At 40.6% G+C, this 23,038-nt stretch overlaps 1 protein-coding gene across 1 annotated transcript; it reads left to right on the top strand.

The window, feature by feature from the left end:
* Positions 1-9,162: 9,162 nt before the first annotated feature.
* Positions 9,163-16,988, top strand: LOC110297397 (MHC class I-like protein MILL1). The gene is made up of 4 exons (XM_085842472.1): positions 9,163-9,171; positions 9,254-9,377; positions 15,934-16,194; positions 16,657-16,988. The coding sequence occupies exons 1-4, from the start codon at positions 9,163-9,165 to the stop codon at positions 16,986-16,988; spliced, it is 726 nt and encodes a 241-aa protein (XP_085698598.1).
* Positions 16,989-23,038: the final 6,050 nt, after the last annotated feature.

Below are 23,038 nucleotides of genomic sequence, written 5' to 3'. Positions count from 1 at the left end.
TCCCCTGTGCCCATATCTTCGAGGCTTTTCCCTACTTTCTCCTCTATAAGTTTCAGTGTCTCTGGTTTTATGTGGAGTTCCTTAATCCACTTAGATTTGACCTTAGTACAAGGAGATAGGAATGGATGGATTCGCATTCTTCTACATGATAACCACCAGTTGTTCCAGCACCATTTGTTGAAAATGCTGTCCTTTTTCCACTGGATGGTTTTTGCTCCCTTGTTAAAGATCAAGTGACCATAGGTGTGTGGGTTCATCTCAGGGTCATCAATTCTGTTCCATTAGGCTACTTGTCTGTCATTATGCCAGTACCATGCAGTTTTTATCACAATTGCTCTGTAATACAGCTTTAGGTCAGGCATGGTGATTCCACCCGAGGTTCTTTTATCCTTCAGAAGAGTTTTTGCTATCCTAGGTTTTTTGTAGTTCCAGATGAATTTGCAGATTGCCCTTTCTAATTCCTTGAAGAATTGAGTTGGAATTGTGATGGGGATTGCATTGAATCTGTGGATTGCTTTTGGCAAGATAGCCATTTTTACAATGTTGATCCTGCCAATCCATGAGCATGGGAGATCTTTCCATCTTCTGAGATCTTCTTTAATTTCTTTTTTCAAAGACTTGAAGTTCTTGTCATTCAGATTTTTCACTTCCTTAGTTAGAGTCACGCCAAGGTATTTTATATTGTTTGTGACAATTGAGAAGGGTGTTGTTTCCCTAATTTTTTTCTCAACCTGTTTATCCTTTGTGTACAGAAAGGCCATTGACTTGCTTGAGTTAATTTTATATCCAGCTACTGCATTGAAGCTATTTATCAGGCTTAGGAGTTCTCTGGTGGAATTTTTAGGGTCACTTATATATCATCTGCAAAAAGTGATATTTTGACTTCTTCTTTTCCAATTTGTGTCCCCTTGATCTCCTTTTGTTGTCTAATTACTGTGGCTAGGACTTCAAGTACAATGTTGAATAGGTAGGGAGAGAGTAGACAGCCTTGTCTAGTCCCTAATTTTAGTGGGATTTCTTCCAGCTTCTCACCATTTACCTGGATGTTGGCTACTGGTTTGCTGTAGATTGCTTTTATCATGGTTAGGTATGGGCCTTGAATTCCTGATCTTTCCAACACTTTTATCATGAATGGGTGTTGGATTTTGTCAAATGCTTTCTCAGCATCTAACGAGATGATCATGTGGTTTTTGTCTTTGAGTTTGTTTATATAATGAATTACGTTGATGGATTTCTGTATATTTAACCATCCTTGCATCCCTGGGATGAAACCTACTTGGTCAGGATGGATGATTGTTTTGATGTGTTCTTGGATTAGGTTAACGAGAACTTTATTGGGGATTTTTGCATCGATATTTATAAGGGAAATTGGTCTGAAGTTCTCTATCTTTGTTGGGTCTTTTTGTGTTTAGTTATCAGAGTAATTGTGGCTTCATAGAATGAGTTGGGTAGAGTACCTTCCGTTTCTATTTTGTGGAATAGTTTATGAAGAGCTGGGATTAGATCTTCTTTGAAGGTCTGATAGAACTCTGCACAACCACAAAAACTGCTACAACCACTCCATTAGTGACTTGCTTAGCAGGCCTAAAATCCTGGAAGCAGTCATGAGGCAGAGTTACACAGAAACTTAGTCTCTTGGAACCTTGGCATTCCCATAGCTAGATGCCCCAGATTTGTCCCTGCAATATTGTGGAGGGTCTTGAATGCTTTCTTACTGGATAACAGTTAGAAATCTCAGGGCAAGCTTAGCAAAGTATACTTAGAATCTTCATTACAGCCAGGTAGAGCAGACTACCTTGCATATTAGAAGAAAGTTGGTGAATTCTTCTGACAAATGGAGATTCCCTACAGACACTTAAAAGAACAGGCAAGTTATTCTCATATGCAAGTATTTACCAAGGGCTAGGAAAAAGGGGCGTTGTGGTATTGCATTATTCATAATAAGGTCTGCTAGAGCAGAACCCCCTGGTGTTAGCTTTCACAAGACTCAAAGGAATAGCATAAATTGTGACTAGGGTGTGAAATCCTTACCTGTCATTAGCTGACTCTAGGCAGGGCTGTTTTATCTTGACTATAAACATTGCCTGGGCTGGGGCCTAGCAAACACAGAAGTGGATGCTCACAGTCAGCTATTGGATGGATTACAGGGCTCCCAATGGAGGAGCTAGAGAAAGTACCCAAGGAGCTAAAGGGATCTGCAACCCTATAGGTGGAAGAACATTATGAACTAACCAGTACCCTGGAGCTCTTGACTCTAGCTGCATATGTATCAAAAGATGGCCTAGTCGGCCATCACTGGAAAGAGAGGCCCATTGGACATGCAAACTTTATATGCCCCAGTACAGGGGAACAACAGGGCCAAAAAAAAAAAATTGGGAATGGGGGGGTAGGGAAGGGGGGAGGGTATGGGGGACTTTTGGGATAGCATTGGAAATGTAATTGAGGAAAATATGTAATAAAAAATATTAAAAAAAAAATTGCCTGGTTCCTGCCAGTCCTTTTAAGGCATTCCTCTGTTTTGTGTCAGATACTTCAATGAACCTTGCCTGCTGTGACACCCTACTCCTTTGTTTTCTGTATTATATAAGACTGGTGTTCGCTTTGTGAAAAATTACATCCAGATACAGCACTCCCTCGTGTCTGTGTCTGTTTATCATTCATTTCTGACTGACATCTTGCCTGCCAGCAATGGGAACCCCAAAATTTCCCACAGATTGAGAGAGGCCAACTGGGGCTGGTCCATGGCAAAAAAAAAAAAAAAAAACAAACCTGTGGCCAGTATGGGCCTGCTTCCCCTTTTTACACAAGCTTTATGGAATATAGTGGTAGAAGCTAATTTATTTCCCACCCCCCAAGATTGGAAAGGAGATACCAGTAGGAATCTATCTGGTATCAAACAAGCTCCTGATGAACTGTTTCAGGAATTTATGGATAGTCTGCTAAAAGTAGCTAGTAGAATTTTTGGAGACCCTCAAGCAGGAGTTCCTTTTAAAGCTTTTGTCTGTCTGTCTGTTTGTTTGTTTGTTTGTTGTTGTGACCCTCGCTTTTCCTCTGGGGGGTTGGGAATTACTCTTAGGCCAAATCAGCATTATTAGAGCTCTTTCAAGGTGTTGTGCAAAACAAATTTCAAACTTAAGATTTAAGAAAGGTTAGTGAGGCTATGAAACTTGTAGAGGCATTAGAATCTGGCCTGCCTACTCCACATACAATTATTATGGATTGAAAGATTGTTCTTTATTCCTTTTCATCCTGACGATTTTAAAGGGTTTGCTTTTAATCATTTTGTAATTTTAAAGAGCCCATGAAGTGATATCATTGGGAAGGTTTGCTTCAAGGAATGGCTAATAGTCCTACATTATGTAAAAAAAATTGCCATTGCTTCAGTACAAGAAGTTAGGACATGGGAATCTTTCAGTGTATATTATTCATATATTGATGGTATTTTATTAGCTGATACCTATAAAAGAGTTTTACTACAAGACTTTGCTCTTATACAAAGGGCGTTAAAATTTTAGAGTAGTTGTTGCTCTAAGATTCAAAGGCAATATCTTTTTCAGTATTTGGTGCCTCAGTTATATGCTAGACAAATTGTAGCACAGAATATTCAAGAAAGAAAAGATGATTTATTTACTTCAAATTTTTTTTCAAATGCTTTTAGGAGATGTTAATTAGCTAAGACCTCACCTTTGGCAAAAGGGACCATTAATGTGAATTCATCTTTCTTCATCTCCAAAGAAAGTTTTAACACCTTACTATGAAGCTGTTGCTGTGTTAATACAAAATAGTGGGACATAATCATGGAAATATTGTGGGAAAGAACTTGATGAAATATTTATTCCTTATTCCAAATAGCAATTAAATTGGTTATTGCAAAATATGGGTATTTTACCTATTGCATGTGCAAATTTTTTAGGTAAAATTGATAATCATTATCCAAAAGACAAGGTGTTAAATTTGCCTCTATGCATGCTTTTGTATTCCCTGCAAATTTACGCATAGAAGTATACTTACTTTGTTTACAGATGGCTCATCTAATGGAAAGGTAGCATATGTGATTGGATCACATGTCCATTCTCTTGAGTTTTCCCCTGCTTCAGCACAAATAATTGAATTATGTGCTGTACACATTCTTAGGCGTACATTTGAAATTTTTAGGCCCATGATCTTGGTAGTTAAGATGGAGAATCCCAAAATCAGGGAAAGAAGAGATTCTACCCTCAGTAACAAGCAGGTAGGGAAACAGGATATTGATTGACAGGTATTTATCTGGAGTCCTTTTGACCCATGAGAGGTAAATTCAAGTTGATTCTCTGAAGCTTACAAGAATTTATTAAGCTTACAAAATAGATAACTTTTAGACACGTTAGCATTACCATTGCAATCTGTACCAAAACCCACATATTCACACCTTTGTGTCATCATAGAGCTTAGAAAACACTTTTGGGTTAAGAGAAAGTGAACAGTTTTAAGGCAGTCTCAGGGAAGACAGAAACCTTCTGTGGAGCAGAAGGGGCAAAAGCTCCATTGATCTTGATCATTAGTGTGACTACAAATCATGAAAGAGGGATTGCTTCCCTCTATCCAGAAGGCAGGGTGTATATAAAATTAGTACACTGAGAAGTCCCTTTTAGGTATACATTTAAAAGACAACTAAAGTAAATTTAAAATCTTGAGTTTGTGACTATACTAGTGAATCATAAAGTTGAAGGTTTTTAGCAGAGTTTGACTAATAACTTATCAGAGCTCCATTGATTAATGTTAAAACTCTGAACTTCTGAAGTCTTAATACAACAGCAGCATAGCAAGGAGAAGAAATCTGAGCATTTTTTTTATTTTTTTTATATACCTTAAATCACTTTCTTATCACCTTTTGGCTTTCACATCCTCCAACCTTTATAACCTACACCGACAACATTAAAATACGTTCTTAAACCCTAAAACACTTTCTTATATCCTTTCAACTTAAGCTTCTGTATCCTCATACAGAACTTTATACATTTTTCCTAATCTAAGTTATTACTAATCTACTAAGTTATTATAAACTCTTAATAAACTTTACATAAACTTTATACATTTTTCCTAATTATTTACCATGAGCCACAGGTGGTTGATTACACAGGGAGCAACCACTGTAAAATGAGTTTCTTTAGATGAAGGAATAGTAAAAGTTTCCTTTGAAACTTGTTTTCAGAGTCTGGTACCAAGGTAGTTTGTGTCTAGATTTAGTCATGGGTTTCAACACAATGAGGCTATGGATCAAATTTTCACATGAAGAGAAGTGAGTAGGCATCTGAAACCTTGGTCTCTGATATTAAACTGATAAATCTTTCACAAATATGATCTTCAAATCCACAAGAGACCTGAGAAAGATAAATTTCACTTGAATAAGCAGGAAATGCAGACCAAGCACCTTCCAAGTCTATTAAAAGGACAAAGGTTTACCAACTACCTTACCCAAGGTGGCAAGCATCCATCTTCAGCTGCCAGGCCCTGAAGATTTGACAGACTTTTCTCTGAAGCAGACATCTTGAAGGACTGTCTTCCTGTGTCTAGGCAAAGTAAGGAGGTCAACTTCCCAGTGTCCTGTCTGTCCACAATTTGGACAGTATGCTATCAGCAGTAGAGATAAGGGCAATTATAGCCCAGTGGCCAGCTTTGCCACATTCAAAGCAAGCTCCAGGTGGAGGTTCTTCTGTGCCCATCATCTTCTCAGGAGGAGGGGATGCTGCCAAGAGCTGATGTGTCTGTCATGAAAACCTTTTTTATTAAACACTTTAAATGCCATATTCTGCAGATATAGACAGACTTTGTTCCTAGTTATTTACTTTGAAAACATATACAGGAGGCTTGATAAGGCTTGTTCCTGTAATGATTGCTTCAGTTCTTAGCATAACTACAAATATATTTCTGAACACATGAAAAGATTTATAATATTTATAAGGTAACTGACTATTAACTTGCATTTCTTAATTATCCTTAAGTGTTTATAATAACTTAGTAACTTTCATAAAGACTAGAACTTTACATTACATCCCTGTTAGGTTTAACCATTTTGAATTGAAACCTTTCTAGTATCAAAATGAAAATTTTAATTGTAGTTACAGTCCATAGAGATACTGGCAGCTTTACTGACCCTACTATACCACACCATTAGAGGCCATTATAATCTTCTGCATGGTTTAGTTTATCCAAAGAGTTAAATCTTAAAACACAAAGAAGCTATATAAATATTTCTGTGAACCTCATTAGACTTTAGAAGTTTATAGACATTAATTATTAGACATACCTTATTCATCAAACATATGTTGTTGCTTATCTATTTTTCTAGCAGCTTGGTGTTGAGCCATTAGAAAAGACATAAGTAACTAGACATGCATCTTAAATTAGCTTTTGTTAATCTGAATAGACCTTTATAACCATGAAATTTCATCATCATATACAGTATATTCTAAGCCACAGTTCAATCACATATACAGCATGTTATAGCAAATATAACTTTGAATTTCTACCACCATACAAAAACCCATACCAATCTAAAATATTTAATACTTGCTGTTGCTTTCCTAGTCTAAAAGGAAATACAATAAGAGAGTTCATCAGGACTAAGAAGTTTTACAATTGTTGCCTTAAACTATGTGGTCATAAGATGATGAAATCGCATGGCAGGTTGCAAGCCATGTGGCCGACATGGTTGCTACTTAAAAATATTTGGGGTGTGTAGGGGGGTGTGGGAGAGAGAGAGAGAGAGAGAGAGAGAGAGAGAGAGAGAGAGAGAGAGAGAGAGAGAGAGAGAGGGGAAAGAATCCAAGTTACATGCACATGTACCTACAGAATTAAATCCCAGTTACATACATATATACAGTTGAATTTGCATTACATACACACATACATACATGCACATATATATGTGCCTTAAACAAGAGTCAAATCATGTATATGCTTATGAATATAGATTTTAATTATAAGCTTTTTGCTATATAAATTTAAAGCTAAATCTTGTTGAATATTATATAGATTTTAAACAATACCCAACTAGCATTTTTCAAATCCTTATAAAAGAGTTTACAGCATAATGTTAAGATTTTTTTAAAGGGCAGATTGCAATAAGATTGAGATAAAAAAAATTAAGAGTGAGGAAGTAGAACCTTAAGCATAGAGCAGAGCAAGTTTAGGGATAAGATGTTTTGAAATCACTTGTCCGTGGTAGTGAGAATTTGGAAATCAGATGTGCCAATTTCTGGCCTTTTAATGGGGCCAAGTTGTTGCAATAAATCCTGAGTTCATGAAGGAACAGAGCATGATTATCTTTGAGCGGGCTGGCTGTAGAAAGCCAGGAGGCAGGAGAGCATGTGGCCCACATGGTCAGGCTACAGGAGCCAGAGCCATGTGGAGGACATGGTAGACTCTAGAATGAATCAAATTCACAGACAAATGATCCATACTTATCTCAGGAATGGCTAGATTAGCAGTTTGGTTTGGAGGAGCCTGCAGAGGGAACAGGGCTGTGTGCTGACTGTGCTGCAGTTTCTGCTCCTATCTAGCTCTGACTTGTTGCAAACTTACAGGGAAGATATTTACAGAGTGTGGGTAGGGAAACCTACAGAAACAAACAGGGCTTGGAGTAAGGAAAAATGAATAAAGACAGGAGAAGTTTTTTCATGTTTCTCCCCCGACCCCCACCCCAATTGCTTGGGTGGCATCCTGAAGCCAGATTCGGTAAGTTTGGAAGCTAAGCCTTTCAAGAAACATTTCCAATGGATGGAAGTACGGAGGAGTCCCAAGCTTGGGTCTGGGGTGTCCCAGGAACTGAAGAGACACAAGCCATCCAGATGACTTGTCACTGGACAGTGAACAGTCCTAAAAGCACAAGCAGACATGACTCACCTGGTACCACGATTTCCTAGAGAAGCCAAGTGGGAGAGAAACTGTACTGGAGAAACGGAGCCTCGATGCAGTCCAGAGAAGCACTTAAACTGAGTAAGAGAGAGAACTCATAAGTTGTCAGTGTTAGATGGAATGCCTAGCGATCAGTGGACCAGAATGAAGATCTGTTGTGGGTGCAGTGGGCAGGTAGGATTCCAGTGTGAATAGACACCATGTGAGCCCCCCTGAGGTCATGGTACCAGTGTTATGAAATATAATGTGTCGAAGGGGTACTTTTGGTGATGTGAGCCAAGGTGCTCTCCTAAGAAATTATACCATGCAACAGATCTGATGTAAAGGAGTCCAATGGGGGAGGAGAGGGAAGTGAGGAACTGGGAAACAGGTCGAGGCAGAAAGAGCCATGCGGACAGGGAGAACAGAGCAGAGAACAGAGTAGTACACAAGGAATAGAGAGAGGAAATGCCAGGAACAGGGAGAGAGAGAGAGAGAGACAGAGACAGAGACCGAGACAGAGACAGAGACAGAGACAGACAGAGACAGAGACAGAGAGTGAGACAGACAGAGAGACAGACAGATCTGGGATGTCTGGGGACCCTTGGAACATTGCACACACCTGGCTGAACCTGGTGAGGATGTGAGCAGCTGCTAGGACCCTTAGGGCAGGCATGTGGAATAGTGTGTGTATGCTAACAGGTGAGGTGGCATGACTGAGAATGGCTGCCATAGGCTCATAGATTTGAATGTTTGGTCACCAGAGAGTGGCACTATTTGAAAGGATTAGGAGGTGTGGCCTTGCTGAAGGGAGTTTGTGAGGGTGGACCTTGAAGTTTCAAAAAGCCCAAGCTAGGTGCAGTCTCTCTCTCTCTACCACCCCCCTCTCCCTCTCTCTCCCTCCCTTCCTTCTTTCCTCTCCCTCTACCCCCATGCCCCTGCCTATGGACCTGGATGTAGAATTCTCAACTCCAGCATCACGTCTGCCTGCTTCATGCCATGCTTCCTGCCATGATACAATGCACTAACTCAAAAACTGTAAGTAAGCCCCACTTAAATGCTTTCCTTTATAAGAGTTGCCATGGTCAACAGATGGTGGTGATTCATTCCTTTAATTGCAGCGCTTGGGAGGCAGAGATAGGAGAATCTGCATTTGAGACCAGCCAGGGCTACACGGTGAGTTCCAGTACAGCCAGGGCTAAACAGAGAAACCCTGACTGAAAAAACAAATTAAAAAAAAAAAAAAGAGTTGCCATAGTCATGATGTTTCTTCACAGCACTCGAATAATGACTAAGGTAACAGGTATACTTAATTTACTACCATATGCTTGCATGTAACTTGGATTCAGCTCTTGTTTTGAAAATATATCTGCTACAGCATACTGTATATGTAACTTGTTTCAACTCTTGTTTAGAGGGTGACAACCAAAGACTGGTGGCTTCTGCCCCCTACAAAGATATCGAGATCACTCTGGAGAAGCCTAGAGTACAGGAGGTAGCAGGTAAGTATTTGCCATTTTAATTGACACTGAGGCCATTTGCATTATACTTTCTGTACCAGGGGACAGCTACAGAATTCTTGTTTTTTCTTGACAGTAGAGGAGCAGATAAGAGCTTCAGCAGAGGCAAGACTTGGTCTTGGGAGGTATTAGGGTTGTTTTTATTATAATAATAGCATTTACCTATCTCAATTGTATGTTACTTTGCTGTGTTATCTGGCCCACCTGCCTGAGTTCCTCTGAGACCAGAAACTGCAGTCTCTGGTATTTAGCACCTCATCATAAAACAGAGGGGAAATAAGCAAAAAATTAATTGCTATTGCTTTTTTCGCTCTTGCACAGAAGTTTTGCCTCTCACTTACCAAGTGGGAGGGATGTTTGGAGCAATAAACATTTATTGAACCAAGGGAAGAGAGTCACTCACAAAAGGAAAAACTTTTATAAAAACAAATATGCATATGTATATGTAAGTCCAGTCAATATTTTTTTCTTCTGTTTTTGAACCCACAATAAATCATTAGTTCCCCTTATGACCTTTGCTTAATCATTTTACAACCTCTTGGAAAGTGTTCTAAGTTGTAAATGCCTGCTTTCTATGTCAGAAGCATTATCTCACTACACTTAAAGACTGGCAGCATTCTAATTGCAGTTTTCATACCAGAGATGGATTTAATAGCAATCCTATATTATAAAGAGTTTAATAATTACTAGTATACAGGTCTGTACCTTCCACCTAGGCAGACCATCAGCCTGTCTGCTCCTTTAAGGCTATGGAAAGACCCCATAGCCTGAAAGACTCTCAGGAGATCTGCTACATCCAGGGCCATAGGTAAGGGACCCTCCCAAAAAAATCACAGCAGCTGGGAGCCCCAAGGAGCCCAGTGTACTCAGGACCCATCTCCAACACCACCCTGGCCTAAGCCTTCCACCAGGGCAGACTATCAGAGTGTCTGCTCCTCTGAATACCCCAGAGTCTGAAGGCCTCCCAAGAGGTCTGCTACAGCCAGGGCCACAGGGCTCCCAGGAGACCTAAAGCAACCCAGGGACACAGGAGGCAGGTTCCAGACAGAGACATCCAGGCCAGTTAACACCAGAGGATAACCAGACAGAGAGAGGCAAGAGTGTGGCCATAAACAACAGAAGCCAATATACTTTGGCACCATCAGAACTCAGTTCTTCCAACACAGCAAGCCCAGGATACACCAACACACCTGAAAACAAGGATAATGACCTAAAATCCTATTTCATGAAGATAATAGAGTTTGGTTTGGTTTGGTTTGGTTTGGTTTTGGTTTTTCGAAACAGGCCTTCTCTGTGTAGTCCTGGCTGTCCTGAACTCACTCTGTAGACCAGGCTGGCCTCGAACTCAGAAATTCACCTGCCTCTACCTCCCAAGTGCTTGGATTAAAGGGTTGCACCACCACCACCTGGCAATAATAGAGTCTTTTAAGGAGGATATAAAAAACTCACTGAAAGAAAAACAGGAAAACATAAGTAAACACGAAGAAGCCCTTAAAGAGGAAACAAATAAATCCCTTAAAGAAAAACAGGAGAACATAATCAAAGAGATAAAGGACTTGAACAAAGTGGTCCAAGATCTTAAAATGAAAGTATAAAGAATAAAGAAAACACAAATGGAGGTAACCCTGGAAATGGAAAACCTTAGAGGTCAGGAACTATAGATCATCAAGAAAGAGAATACAAGAGATAGAAGAGAGAATCTCAGGCATAGAACATACCTTAGAAGATATTGACACAAAAGTCAAAGAAAATTCAAAACATAAAAAGCTCCCAACCCCAAACTTCCAGGAAATGCAGGACACAATGAAATGACCAAACCTAAGAATAATAGGAATAGAAAAGAGCAAAGATTCCCAGCTCAAAGGACCTGAAAACATCTTCAACAAAATCATAGAAGAAAACTTCCCCAACATGAAGAAAGAGACAGCCATAAATGTACAAGAAGTCTACAGAACACCAAATACATTGGACCTCTTCTCATCACATAATAATCAAAACACTAAATGCACAGAGCAAAGAAGAATATTAAAAGGTATTTAAGAGAAAAAGGTCAGGTAACATATAAAGGCAGACCTATCCGATGTTTTGCCTGAGTGGAAAGTTAAGAATATAACTATAACTCAACAGATAATCGACAACACTCTTTCATTGGTTCACCTTGCAACTCTTTGCTGGGCTTCACTGAAGCTGGTCTTCACCAACCACACTCTTGCATTGGATCATCTTGCTTTCGCCACTGATCTTCACTTGTCATGACTTCATAGAAACACACCAAAAAACTTCTGGGGGTATTCCACAGACTACTGCCTATCAGTAGAGCCTCATGTTTTTTCTGGATCTAGCTGCTGCTACTGATTCATGTTTGGTGTCTGCCAAGTGGACTGGACTGCTGACAACTAAGAATGGCATCGCCCCAAAAAGCTATTTCTAAAGAGGTCCACAACCCCCATTTCCTACTAACATTTCTTTTCTCCTATCTCTGGTGGGTAGTGGGCTAAAGGGTATTTGAAGCATTAAAGAACCATAACATAAGTAAGTTTTTTTTTTAAAATCTAAGCCTATAATCTTTAGTGTACAGGCAAGTTTTATGTCAACTAGACACAGCCAGAGTTATCCAAAAGGAGGAAACTGAAATTGAGAAAATGCTTCCATATGATGCATCTGTAAGGATTTTTTCCTAACAAGTGATTGATTGGGAGGACCAACTCATTGTGGGTGGAGCCATTCCTGTGCTGATGGGACTGAGTTCTATAAGAAAACTGACTGAGCAAGCCATAGGGAACAAGCTAGGAAGCAGTATCCCTCTAGGCTCTCTGCATCAACTCATGCCTTTGGGATCCTGCTATGGGTGAGTTCCTGTCCTGAATTCTCCAGTGATAAACAGTGATATGGAAGTGTAAGACAAATAAGCCCTTTCTTCTCCAACTTGCTTTTTTGGTCCCAATGGGGGCCGGGAAAACCCTAACTAAGACATTTAGACATCAAAAAATGAAACATCGAAGGAAAATGTGGTCTTTAGAATACAGCTGCCCCATGTTTTACTCCTTTGTTCCCTATCTTCCTATTTTTAAATCTTTACTTAATTGATTTATTTGCTGTATTTATGCAGTCCTCTATTATTTATTTATTTATTCACACTCCAGATTCTATTCCCAACACACATACCCTGGCCCACTCTCTGTGAGTACACCATCACTGTCTTCGGACACACAATAAGACGGCATCAGATTCCATTATGGATGGTAGTGAGCTGCCATGTGGTCCCTGGGCATTGAACTCAGGACCTCTGGAAGAGCAGCCAGTGCTCTTAACCACTGAGTCATCTCTCCAGCCCTGCTTCAACTCTTTTTAATCTCTATATTTATCATTGCACTACTCACTCTGGATGATTTCTCCCATATCCATGCCCTGTATCTGGGTGCCACTTGCATCATACCTGCAGGTATAAGAATCCCAAACAGCGGGGTGATGAGTGTGAGGACCAGGGATGAGAAGTAAAGAAAATGGAAGACAGATAATGCCAAAGCTATAACTGATGCCTTGTGCCAATCAAGTTTATTAAGAAGTACAACATCTTATTCATTATTTGCCAGGTAAAACAGCCAAGGTCAGCAGAGAGTTAAATCAGACAATGTTGGAAAAAAGAGCATGGGATACCCCAGACACACTTGCCTTAGGACTGAAAACTATGGCACAGAGAGAATAGTGTAGTCCCCAGAAACTGCAACCTCGACTCCTCAAGGCACTGGCTCTAACCTCAGACTAGCCTTGTTACATCCACTGCTGGACAAGGACACAGAACCAAAGTTCCCTTTGTCCTTCCATCGGGCCTCTAAGGAAGTCTTGGGTCCAACTGGCTCTTCACAGTATTATAGTGTCCATGACTGTCTCCCACCATGGAGATAAAGGGGAGTTATGACAAGTGAGGTTGGATAGGGGTGGGCAGAGGAGAAAGATCTAGGCAGGTGTTGGCAGGAGGCAAATGGGAGTTAAGGGGGCAGCCTAATCGTTATGAATCCCATGGTCCATGTTCTGCTAGAGTTTAGATAAATTTGTTAAGATATTTGGAAAACTAAACCAATCGATCTCAGAAGCCAGTGAACCCGTTTCGTTTGCTCTGTGTCAAATTTTTGAAGTCTTACATGACTCTCTCTGACAGTTTCTCACTCTGTGGGAACCCTAGAGTCTGCCATTCTCCTGCCTCAGCCACCCAAGGGCACATGCCACCACATCCACCAATAGGTTAATTTTTTAAATTTGTTAATGTATTTTTATGTATATAAATGTATTGTCTATATGGTAGGCTGTGTAACACATGTGAGCAGTACCTTCAGAGGACAGACCTACAGGCTAATGTCTTCGAAATTTGATGTTTTTTTTCATCTGTATGGATGCAATATCTATGTGCTTAGTCTGTATGACACATGCATGCAATGCCTTCAGAGGCCAGAAGAGGGCATCAGACTCCCTGGAAGTGGAATTTCCAGATGGTTGTGAGCCACCATGTGGGTGCTAGGAACCAAATATCATTTTTCTTCAAAAGCAGTCAGTGTTCTTAATCACAGAGCTATTTCTCCAGCCCTTGGGTTAATTTCTTAAATGTTTTAGAGCTTGACTTTTTTATTCTTAATTCTTTTTTTATTATTATTACATGCATGTTGGTGTTCTGCCTGCATTTATGTCTGTGTGAGGGTGTGAGAACCCCTAGAACTGGAGTTACAGACAGCTGTAAGCTGCCAAATGGGTGCTGAGAATTGAACCCAGATCTTCTGTTCTTAACCACTGAGCCACCTTTTCATCCCCTTAGTGCTTTTTTTTTTAATTTTTGTTGTCTTCTTCTTCTTCTTCTTCTTCTTCTTCTTCTTCTTCTTCTTCTTCTTCCCCTCCCCTCCTCCTCCTCTTCCTCCTCCTCCTCCTCCTCGTCCTCCTCCTTCTTTACTTTTTGTTTATATGTTAGGGGGCATAGCTCATGCTCTTCATACCTACTGCCAAGGACCAATCTTGGCTTGGTCTGGGTTCCTGAAAGAGGGGTCTTTGGGAGGAGGAAAAACAAACAACCAGAAGTCAAATCTCAAATTGTGGGTTCAAGATCACAGCCTAGGTTCTGCTAAGATGACTTTTCAGACTTCTCTCTCCTCTCCTCTCCTCTCCTCTCCTCTCCTCTCCTCTCCTCTCCTCTCCTCTCCTCTCCTCTCCTCTCCTCTCCTCTCCTCTCCTCTCCTCTGCTCTGCTCTGCTCTGCTCTGCTCTGCTCTGCTCTGCTCTGCTCAAGACAGCTTTCTTGCTATTCTTCTTGACACAACTAGTTTTCTGCCCTAGACAGCTCTCTCTGCTAGTAAAACTTTTAAAAGCTCTCTGGATAGCTCATGGGTTTTCTAACAAAAGTCAGAAAAGCTACTATAAAAACAATTCTTGGCTCTTCCCAATCCTGTTAGAAAAATTCTAAAAGTCTCTCAACCAAAATCAGAAAGCCAGAAAAATTCTAAAAGCTCTGCATTAGCTCTTCAGACAGCCTTCTCTGGATAGCTGCTAGAAAAATATCCTGTAAGAGCCATGTGGGCTCTCCAAGTAATTCTGACCAAGTCAGAAATCCTGTTAGAAAAAATTCTTTAAGAGCTGTTTTCGCTATCCAGAGATCTCTAGACTGCTCAGCTCTTGCTAGAGAAAATTCTTAAAAAAGAACTACCTGCTATCATCTCAAGCAGACCAAAAGCCCAGGTTTTTATTTATATATCAATTCAGTTATTTATTCCAGGTTCCCTTTTGATTATCCTAAGAATCAGCATCCCATGTCCTCAGCCATTTAATTCTTAGTAAACAGCAAGCACACACTGTCTTTTATCCTTGCAAAAGAACTCAGAGATCTGCCTGCCTCTGTTAAGCAGAGATGGTAAACTAGCTGGGTGAGACCCAGTCCTGAAATTATCATTTCTACAACACCTGGGCCTGGACTCAATGTGTCCCAGGCTGATCTTGAACTCAGGAATTTGCCTGCAAATGTTTCTGCCTGTCTTTGTATCTTTCTGACAAGCTGGCCCATAGTATAGCTGCCTCTGTTCCTTTAGACCTGTGAAGCTCCTTATACAATTCATATTGCACCCTTATATTTTTCATAGTTAAGAAATTATATATTTTTGAACTCATGCTTTTAGAGTTTTTCCCCACAGCCTTAAGGGCTGTCCTGAAGGTCCCAGCATTTACTGTTTCGCTGAGACATTATCTTTACCTTCACATCCTGAACTCATGCTGTCTCAGATTATCATGGAGTTATTAACCTTAACAGGGAGGACATTCCTTGGAGGAATGTGAAAATATATAATTATTATACAAACAAGCCTTATGCCCAAGGCAGCTATTGACACTCATGGAGGCCCATGTCCTCTGACCCTGTCTCAGGTGCAGCAACCATGTCATTCTGTTCCCACCAAGGCCATGACAGATTAAAAAATCTACCTATGAGACACTGAGGCTTAGAGTAGTCTGGTTTCAGTCTTTCAAGGTAGAACTGATCATGGGAACCCATGAACCTGTCTCCTCAGAACCCCACACTCTGTGCTATAACGTCATGGCCTTGTCTCTGGAGGTGCCTGTGTTGCCCCAGTTCCTGACCCTGAGATACTTTGATGATGAGCCCTTCCTGCCCTATAAGAAAAGCAGCAGAACAGACTCCCAGGAACCCAGGATCAAAGACCATTTGAGAGCTGAGACCTGGGCAAGAGAGACTGAGGATCTTCAGGAAGTTGAGGAGCAACTCAAAGGGATGCTAGCTGAGGTCACAGCCCAGAACAGCCAGGATATGGGTGAGTAGACAGAGCTCAGTGCATACAGATCCAGCACTGGTTCCTAAAGTCAGGGTGGGGGAAGGGTATGGCCAAGCTGATTGAACAAACTAGGGGTCTTTCCCTAAGAAGCACAAGATCCCCATACTTTGGTGGATCACAGGATCTACCCTCCTTGCCCTCAGCCCCACTGAGAGATTAAGTCCAGAGACAAAAAGATAACAGGTCCTCTTTCGATACATATGCAGCTAGAGACAAGAGCTCCGGGACTGGAAAGAGAGGCCCATTGGACTTGCAAACTTTATATGCCCCAATACAGGGGAATGCCAGGGCTAAAAGAATGGGAATGGGTGGGTAGGGAAGTGGGGGTGGGGGTGGGGGGGACTTTTGGGATAGCATTGGAAATGTAATTGAGGAAAATACGTAATAAAAATAAATTAATTAATTAAAAAAAGATAATAGGTCATTGCCTGGGTGGGACAGATCTTCACATCCTCCAGGCAACCTTCGGCTGTGAGCTTCAAAGAAATGGAAGCACCAGAGGCATCTGGAAACTGGGCTATGACGGGCAGAACCTCCTCACCTTTGACCAGAAGACTCTCATGTGGACAGTGTATATGCCCTCCACCAAGCAGAACTTGACATTCTGGAAGACAAGTGCACCCAAAGCTGATCTAGTTAAGACATTCTTGGATGACATATGTCCTGCATGGCTCCAGAGATACCTCGCTTCCTTGAGAAATGGTCTGCTGGATACAGGTACTGACTGTTACCAGAGTTGGTTCCAGAGCCCACGGGAACATTCCTGTGGCTAAGTGGCTCCTTCCATGGTATTTGTGGGGGGTTTGAGTTCTCATTTGTGTGTACAATGGTGGTACAGTCTAAGGTAATGCCTGGAAGTTGGGACACAGAGTGTCTTCTTAGTTTCCTCAGACCACAAAGGAGGGGTTCCTGTTGCCTGGATCTCAGACACAGGGCCTCACATACAGAATAAAGAGTACTCCCTTCTATCCAACAACTCCCTACTCTAGGATAGAGATTGTCCTGGAGGAGGGGAGAGCACTGGGTGGGACTGGGTGGGTTCAGAGCCATCCTCACTAGGAGCTAAAATAGGAGAGGAGGATGCAACCCTGGAGCTGTGCTACAGATCAAACACAAGCTACCCCATATCACATAACCTGGTCAAGGTCCTCTTACTGTTACTCAACTCTCACTTTGAAAAGGTCAACCTGGGGCTGGAGAGATCACTCTGCAGGTAAGAGCTCTGGTTGCTCTTGCAGAGGACCCACGTTGAATTCCCAGCACCCAGGTGGTGGCTTAAAACCATCTACAGTTCCAGGAGATTCAGGGCCCTCTGTTGACTTCCATGGGCACTAGGTATACACACTTCCAATGTGTTCTTATATATATTATGAAATACAGGGTCAAAGAAGCAGGCTAGACACCCACAACAAAGTACGAGTTGTAGCAAACTACACATGCCCCTGACTCTTCACCAAATACATAGAAAACAAACAGCCAAACAAGACAGAGGAAAAACTGAGAGTCCAAGAGATGATCGAGAGTCATTTTACCAGATGATGATAACTATTCCAGTTTTATCTTGATTCAAACACGGAAATTTCTCCTCAAAAGATATCCATGAAGCATCAGGGGAAGATAGTGTGTGTGTGTGTGTGTGTGTGTGTGTGTGTATGTACACACACATATATATATATATACATATATATGTGTGTGTATATACATATATATATATATATATATATATATATATATATATATTTAAAAGATTTTGAAGATATCTTATTCTCTATGGTCTCTTTAAATACATATTAATAATCAAAAGGATTCTTAGTGTCCCGATACAGGATTTCTCTCCTGTTTTCTAAATTAAACTACTATTCTTCTCCTTCACCATGCCAGCCTAAAATTATCACAGCAAAACTTGTTAAATGTTAATATGCCTCCAATATAAAAAAGGAGAACGAGTTATCCCAACCAATTTTATTTTTAAAATAAAATATAAATTAAAATAGAAATTATATTACTATAAGGGTTTTAAAAAATAAAAATGTTACAAAAATAAAGATATATAGTATAAAAATAATAAAATGTTATAAAAATATTAAAAATTGTTTTAGTAAAGATTTATGCATAAAGATTAAATGGATATATGGTTACAGAATAAAACACTGAAATATTTTTATAAGTTATGAGTAAGTAGTTTAATGTATATAAAGGATAAAACTTAAAAATATTACTTATGAAATTATAGTTTTTAAGGTCTATGATTAACAATTATTTTAAATATGGATATAATGTATTTAAAATCAAAGTTCATTTTCTAATATCTGGCAGAACCCCCAGTAGAGAGATAAGGACACCAACCCAAACATAAAACTTTTGACCCAAAATATGTCCTATCCAAAAGAAATATAGGTGCAAAGATGGAGCAGAGATTGAAGGAATAGTCAACCAGTAACTGAACCAACTCGAGACCTTTCCCATGGGCAAGCACCAATTCCTGACATTATTAATAATACCCTGTAATGCTTGCAGACAGGAGCCTAGCATAGCTATCCTTTGAGAGGTTCCACCCAGCAGCTGACCAAAACAGATGCAGACACCCACAGCCAAACATTGTACACAGGTCTGGGACTCTCATAGAAGAGTTGGGGAAAGAATTGAAGGCACTGAAGGGGATAGGAACTCCCCAGGAAGATCAACAGATTAAAAAACCTAGACCCTTGGGCTTTTATAGACAGAACGACCAACCAAAGAGCATACATGGGCTGGACCTAGGTCTCCAGAACATATGTAGCAAACATGCAGCTCAGTCTCTGTGGCTACCTTGTCTGGCCTCAATGGGAGAGGATGTGTCTAACCCTGCAGATACTTGATGTGCCAGGGTAGGAGGATACCTAGTGGGGATCCCACACTCTCAGGGGTAAAGGGGAGGACAGGGGAGAGGGACTCTGTGGGAGAGGGCATTCTGAGGCAGGACAGGTTTAGGGATGTAAAAAACATTATCTGGATTTTAAAATATTGGATAGTAGTTACAGGTACCAGAATGAGATAACTGATTTTCTCCAGTGGTTCTCCATCTGTGGGTCACAACCCCCAGATATCCTGCATATCAGATATTTACATTATTTTTCATAACAGTATCAAAATTACCATTATGACATAGCAACAGCTTGTTGTGCAGTCACCACAACTTGTTAAACTGTACTAAATTACAGAGTTTAAGAACCACTGTTTTAGATGTTTCCTATGTGGGGACTGCACTGCTCTTTTTAACTGTCCTGGGATCACCCATCATTCCTGTTTGTCATTGGTAGGTCAGTACAGATGTGACCTGCTCGCCTATGACTTTGGGGTATAGTGAGGGTTGGAGAAATATTATCAATTCATTCATCACTTGAGTTTTCCAGTCTCTAATCATGCACAAGTCACCTCATTGGATAGATATTTTTCAGTCTTCAGTCAGAATCTGGTGCCCTGCTTTCAGAGTGGGATTCTTCCTTCAGTGGCATATTCAGGGTTCTATAGAAAACTCTGTATCTCTGAATGAAAAAAAAATATCTGAGGAACTAGTCAACTGGTCAACCTGTCCTGAAACTGTCTACCAGGTCTGAATGAAAATGACTTTCTAGGACCCCCTCATTTTCCACATCTTGATACAGTGTTGTCTTTGTTAGGGGTTTTTTTTGTTTTGTTTTGTTTCTCTTTATAGCCCTGGCTGTCCTGGATCTCACTTTGTAGACCAGGCTGACCTCAAACTCAGAAATCTGCCTGCCTCTGCCTCCCGAGTGCTGGGATTTAAGGTGTGCGCCACCACACCCAGCCTTTGTTAGGGTTTTAATGCTGTGAAAAGATACCATGACCAAGGCAAGTCTTATAAAAAAAACATTTAATTGGGGCTGGCTTACAGGTTCAGAGGTTCAGTCCATTATCATCAAGATGGGAGCATGGCAGTATCCAGGCAGGCATGGCACAGACAGAGCTGAGAGTTCTATGTCTTTGACCAAAAGCTGCTGGTGAAAGACTGATTTCCAGGCAACTGGGGTGAGAGACTTGAGCCCACACCCACAATGACACACCTATTCCAACCAAGTCACACCTATTCCATCAAGACCACACCTCCAGATGGTGCCACTCCCTGGTCCAAGAACATACAAACCATCACAAGTGTCTTCCAAACCACACCCTGTTATAGTGTCTCCTGAGGGAAAGATTCAACCAGACTTTTGGCTATTAGCCCCAGGTAATGTGAGCATTTTTGGGACATTTGAAGAAAATGAGCAACTATGATACAGATCTTGTTTTATGTTTGGCCTCACTACCTAGGTTAACTCTTCATGTATGTTACTAACTGGGAGTCCCTCTACTGAAGAGAATAGGGGACACTTCAAAATGACTTGCATCAATTTGTATCTCCTCTAATTGTGTAAACTCCACCCCTCTGCTAGTAACAGCCTCTCTTGCTTCCACAGCCTTCCTTGGCTGAAGCCATGTTGTCTCTCCTGGGAAAGGTGAGTGAATGTTCTGAGAATGACCTCCTTGAGGCAAGGCCCCTTGGAGTTTTTCTCCATTAGGCAAGGACCAGTGAAAAAGATAACCAGGACAACTTCATCAATCCTTTGGAGATGAAGCTATGATTTCTATTTTTTCAAAAAGTTAAGTAAAGACATGACTGACTAAGACCTTTCTTTTATTTTTTTAATTGGCCATTTTATTTATTTACATTCCAAATATTGTCCCCCTTCCTGGTCTCCCCTCTGCAGACCCCCTATCCCATTTCCCCTGCCTCTATGAGGGTGTTTCCCTCCTTACCACCCACTACCACCTTACCACCCTAACATCCCCCTCCCTTGGGGCATAAAACCTCCACGGGACCAAGGGCCTCTTCCCGCTTTGGTGCCAAATAAGGCCATCCTCTGCTACATATACAGCTGGAGCCATGGATCTCTCCATGTGTACTCTTTGGTTGGTGTTTTTGACTATGACCTTCAAAGAGATCCCTTACTAGATGGTCTCAAAATTGGTAGAAATATATGAGGACAAAGAAAGGGGCTTGGAAACATAAGCTACTTCTTCTGAGGATCTAAGCATGCCAATACATTGAAGAGAGTGAAAGCTCAAAACTCAGAGAAGATAGAGCCCAAAGGTCAACAGTAAAAAGTTTATTCTCGGGGCAAGTTAGTTCATTCTTACGATAAGTTAGTAAGTAAAATTTGCTATGCTCTTCAAAGAAATATAACTTGGATAGACTCATCTTTGCCTTAGGAAAGGGCTTATATAGAAGAAACAAAAAGTACGAGTTGATGGGAAAGTGTTAATTGTTAGTTTCTGCTGTTTATAGGAAAGTTATATAGGGCAGGACCATACTGTCAAACTAAGACAGACTATGGCATAAAGACAACTTAAAATATGTTGTGAGCATACTGAATTAGGAGATGATAAAACACAGAGGTTATATTCCTATTAAATGCTTGGATTCCTATTGGCTTTTACTTGAAACTGCATGTCTGCTGCCAGCCTGTGCACAAACTAGATGTACCTAGCTAGACATAATCATTTTGGCTTGCAATACAACAATTAATTCATTATGGCTTACACTATTCAGCTGTGCTTAGCTATGACATAATCATTTGAGTTGTAATACTATACTGTTTAGATGTGGGAAAAGGTTAATCACTGACTACAAGGAAATAAGGAGAACTTAAAATGAGTTTTAATGAACACTTTTTGAGATACTTGAATAATGATTAAGGAAAATCTAAAACTGTATGTGTTTTAATGCTCTGAAATTCTATATAAATAAAGATGGTTTAACCTATTCAGGACCACTTGCTCGAAGGATATCAAGTGGTCAGAGCCCTTTCTTTAGCTGATTCCACATCTCCATTCTGGGTTACTGAACTCATCAGGCAAGGACTCCAGCACTTCCTGTGTTCATTATGGCTCCTGTGCTCCCTGATGATATTCTGTATGATTTCAAACAACAGATTCGCAAGGAACTACACTGGGCTCTTTCTAGAAAAAGGAAGGTTTTTAGGTCTTGTTTCAACTAGTATTTTTGTGTTAACACTGCTATTAGCATCTATAGCTGTTTCCATAGTGACCCTTACCCAACAAATGCAAACTGCCCATTTTGTTAACTGGTATATGCCATGCAGGAAGAGTGGGCAAGTGAGTTCCCTGGATATGGCCCACCATCTTGCTCTTCTGTGATGGGTGTGCTCTGGTGAGGCATGGCCCCAGAGACTTAGTTCGAGGATTACTTCTTGATACTGGTGTGCTTTCTCGTGTTTGTCATTGCCATGCTCCTCGTTTATGTGGCTTGGTGTGAGTGGACACCAGGGGACTCTCACTGCCTGTAGACTGGTGTGATTACATCCTTGTTGCTAGCTACTCTATTAGGAAATTTTCCTGCAGATCAACATGAAGATGAGCTTTCATGAATTGATGTTTAGTTGGTTGTTTTGCCAGAAAGATATAATAAAGTTAGAATCAAGAATAAAATGTGACCCTCCTCATAGAATGGTGAGTAATGGCTGCATAATAAAGATTACAATGAGCTTTCATGCATTGTACTAAGAAGAGAAATAGAATTAAGACAGATTTGTGATGAAGGGAAAATATTCTTTCTAGGTCAGGTCCAAGGATGAAGCCACAGGTGTGCACTATGATAAGCAAGGCCATGTGAAACTGTTGCTTTGAACTTATAAAGAGCTTATAGAATGAAATGCTGCTTTGTACTTACTATCCTTTTGAACAACTGTCTCCTTTTGTGTAACAGTTTCTCTGTGAGGTAATTTTACAAATAAATTTTATCTAAGAATGTATAAAAAGGCTGAGA

The sequence above is a fragment of the Mus caroli genome, unplaced genomic scaffold (assembly GCF_978045245.1).
Source record: "Mus caroli unplaced genomic scaffold, Mus_caroli_1 scaffold_8, whole genome shotgun sequence".
NCBI lineage: Eukaryota > Metazoa > Chordata > Mammalia > Rodentia > Muridae > Mus > Mus caroli.
This window is presented reverse-complemented; position numbering and strand designations above follow the sequence as displayed.